Source organism: Palaemon carinicauda, unplaced genomic scaffold (genome assembly GCF_036898095.1).
Source record: "Palaemon carinicauda isolate YSFRI2023 unplaced genomic scaffold, ASM3689809v2 scaffold62, whole genome shotgun sequence".
In the NCBI taxonomy this organism is placed as follows: domain Eukaryota; kingdom Metazoa; phylum Arthropoda; class Malacostraca; order Decapoda; family Palaemonidae; genus Palaemon; species Palaemon carinicauda.
In genome coordinates, this window is record NW_027171894.1 from 147,501 (window position 1) to 151,357 (window position 3,857).

Genomic DNA, 3,857 nt, shown 5'->3' on the forward strand with positions numbered 1-3,857 from the left:
TGTTATAGATTAAGATGATTTGAATATCCATTAACAACTATAATAATTTTAACCATTTTTTCATTGTTTATACGAAAATAAGAGTGATAATAGATTATTACCCAATCAGTAATGTTTGATTCTTCTTAGGTCTATAACTCATATAAGACTCTTTATCTTTGTTTTATTGGTGATTATCCCCATCAGCCGGCTATTATTATAAACTACTATCTTTGTACTTCTTAATATATCAGTATGATTTTAATATTCTTCCAATAATTAATGGCAGATTATCACTAATAAACATGTAAATGGCAACGAGTTAGATTCACCTTGATTAAAATCAATAAATTTTATAAGACCAAAATAATTTTAATATTAATCCAATATCCTGACCTGTAAGGAATTTAACAAGACGACTGCTATGAGTTCGTGTGTTTCTGTGTTTTGAAACAGCCCTCGGGCTTTTGGTAATTACGTGCTCAGGGAAACCTCTTGACTCACCCTGTTGGTTTACAATGGCAGCTCCTTATTATTTTTTATTTTATAATGACGTTACACTTGCAACCCCTAGGCTACGAGTTATCAAGAGGCCTATCCATCATCATTGCTATTTCCAAGTTCAACTTATTCTTCATGCAGGAGCCGTAATATTTAATTCAGCGAAGAATAAAGATATTGGTATAACGATGAAGATAATGTTATTTTAATAGTGATCATATAAACCACATTGATATTAAAATAAAATTAATCTCATTTCTATCAACTGTAAATGTCTATAGAGTTAGACACGTGATTTGTGTTATATTCCATTATAGCATCCTGCTTTTCCAACTAGGGTTGTAGCTTATCAAGTGATAATAATAATAATGATAATAATAATAATGATAATAATAATAATAATAATAATAATAAGTTGCCTACATTGGTTTCCTTTTTCAAGTCATTTAAATATATGAAACAGTAACTTGTTTTTCATTTCCATCAAATCTATCAATTACTCTTTACTTTCAAAATTATATTTTGAGGGGACTACAAGAAATAAACCTAATGATGTTTCCTACACATGCTACAACACGAAAGTGACCCAAGTCATTGCGACACCATGTAATTTCAAATCCATCGGTGTTCAAAAACTTTATTGTTTATTAAGGGGGGTCGTTGTATTTTAGTGATCGTTATTTAGGAGATATCTATTTTAATGTTACTGTTCTTAAAATATTTCATTTTTTTGTTTTTTTGTTTCCTTTCCTTCATCATCTCTGGAAACTTTATTATAGATATTAATTACCGAGATAAGACAATTCTTCATGAGGATGAAGAATGGTAGGAATGGGTTATAAGAATTATGCAATTGGAAACTGTTTCTTCAATTTATAATTGAATCAAACTGGCTGTCTACAACAGTTAGCCAACATCCGTCAAAAATTACATCAACATGTGAAAACATAAATGAACCATTATTGCTAAAGAGAAATAAAAAATAAGATGAAAATAATCAAATTGAGGTAATAACTTTTATTTACGAATTTCACAAAAATTCAAGTACTTTCCTTTACCAACGAAACATGAAAAATGGTTTACAGCAGATGGCACCAAAGGGTGTCGTATTGGTTGCTTAGAAAAATCGCGTTAGGCTTAAGGAATTCTAGGATTTTGTGATATTTCCCAACACGTTCAGAGTGATATTGGTTACCTTTCCCAAATTTCCCTTTTCTCAAAGAGTACTTGTTTGCAGTGAAAACATCTAAGGTAAGAAAAATTTTCCTTTTTTCATGTGGGAGACTTTTCCTTTAACTGTTATATGGAAGTTTGTACAAGCCCATTTGGTGAAAAGTCCACTAAGGATTAATTCTTTCATTGGTGAAAAAAAAAAGTCCACTGAGAACAGTAAAACATTAACACACTCTTGCAGAATAAAAACATCACTGTAAAGATATCTTTGATTAAAATGAGATTTGAAGGGTATTTCTCGGCTGCCTCAACTAAAGTTGAAAACACAACAGTTGCTGTTCATTATAAGAAGGAGAAATTTTCTTTCTCTATTTATTTACACATGGATATATATATATATATATATATATATATATATATATATATATATATATATATATATATATTATTTAAATATATATATATATATATATATATATATATATGTGTGTGTGTAATATATACATATAAAGATATGTATATATACATATATATATATATATATATATATATATATACATATATATATATATATATATATATATATATATATATATATATATTCACACACGTACGTGCACACACACACACACATATATATATATAATATATATATATATATATATATATATATATATATATATATATATATATATATATATATATATATATATATATATATATATATGTATATATATATATATATATATATATATATATATATACATATATATATATATATATATATATATATATATATGTATATATATATATATATATATATATATATATGTATATATATATATATATATATATATATATATATATATATGTATATATATATACTGTGTATAAATAGGGATTATAATCGAGTATAAATATGTTTATTTGTTTGTGTATAGGAAGACTACTTCCCACTATATACTGATAAATGTAAATGAGATTAGAAAAACGGAGTAAAGATAAATTAGATCCGTAATATTATTACTATTCCAATATGATTAATTTCAACTAATTACGAAATAAATAATGAATATTTTTCAGCAGCAACAATTAAGTAATACCTGTTTGAAACCAAAATTTAAATATTCAACATCATCATTATCATCATCATCATCATCACCATTATCTCCTACGGCTATTGACGCAAAGGACCTCACTTAGATTTCTCCAGTAGTCTCTATCTTGAGCTTTTAAATCAGTACTTCTCCATTCATCCTCTACTTCACGCTTCATAGTCTTCAGCCATGTAAGCCTGGGGCTTCCAACTCTTCTAGTTCCTCGTGGAGCCCAGTTAAATGTTTAATGAAGTAATCTCTCTTGGGGATTTGAATAATAGGTCAATGTAATTAGATGAAATCGTCTATAAAGTAGAACTAATGTTAATTGTCATCTTTAACGAGATGTCTAATCTCTACATTCTGTAGATGCAGTATCATTGGAAGAAGGAACAGCCTTAAAAAGGCTAAAGCTGAAAGGCACGTTAGAATAATAGTTAAATGATTGAATTTTTGAAAAACATTATTAACGTCTTTCTCTATCTCTCCCCCCCCTCTCTCTCTCTCTCTCTCTCTCTCTCTCTCTCTCTCTCTCTCTCTCTCTCTCTCTCTCTCTCTCTCTCTCTCTCTCTCTCTCCTAGATCATTAAAGAAAACCAATCTAATTATGGACGAAGAAGGGTGACAACCCCCACCACTCCCCCCCCCCCTCTCTCTCTCTCTCTCTCTCTCTCTCTCTCTCTCTCTCTCTCTCTCGCTTCACCATATCGGAAAGCTGTTCTCTTCCTGATGACTGGATTCGCCTTTGATTCAAATCTGGGTGAAGATTGGAGCCATTAGTAACGTAATCTTCCTTAATGAGAAGATTTGCGACGTTATTAACTCGGAATCAAGATGTGTGGCATTAATCGTTTATTTTCCTTTGAGGGTTTTGAAGGAATAATATTCGTTATTTCCTAGGCTTTTACAATTCAATGTATCTTCGAATGCTTCCTTTTGATAGCTTAAGGCTGTAAATCTCAAATATATTCCGGAAAGATTTAAGAAATATTTTTATCGTAAAAAAGAAAATAATAGATAATACTAAAACGGGCACTGGTAGAGTGCATACCTTCGCCTATATAGTGTTGTATATCACACGATCAGCATCTGAATTATGCACATTTTT

General features: G+C 29.1%; 1 protein-coding gene across 1 annotated transcript in view; it reads right to left on the reverse strand.

The window, feature by feature from the left end:
- Window positions 1-2,928, reverse strand: part of LOC137637271 (neural cell adhesion molecule 2-like) — an 86,709-nt gene extending 83,781 nt beyond the window's left edge. Inside the window, exon 1 of the mRNA XM_068369523.1 lies at window positions 2,853-2,928. Within this exon, the coding sequence (XP_068225624.1) occupies window positions 2,853-2,928 (76 nt within the window). The remainder of the gene's footprint in view (window positions 1-2,852) is intronic.
- Window positions 2,929-3,857: the final 929 nt, after the last annotated feature.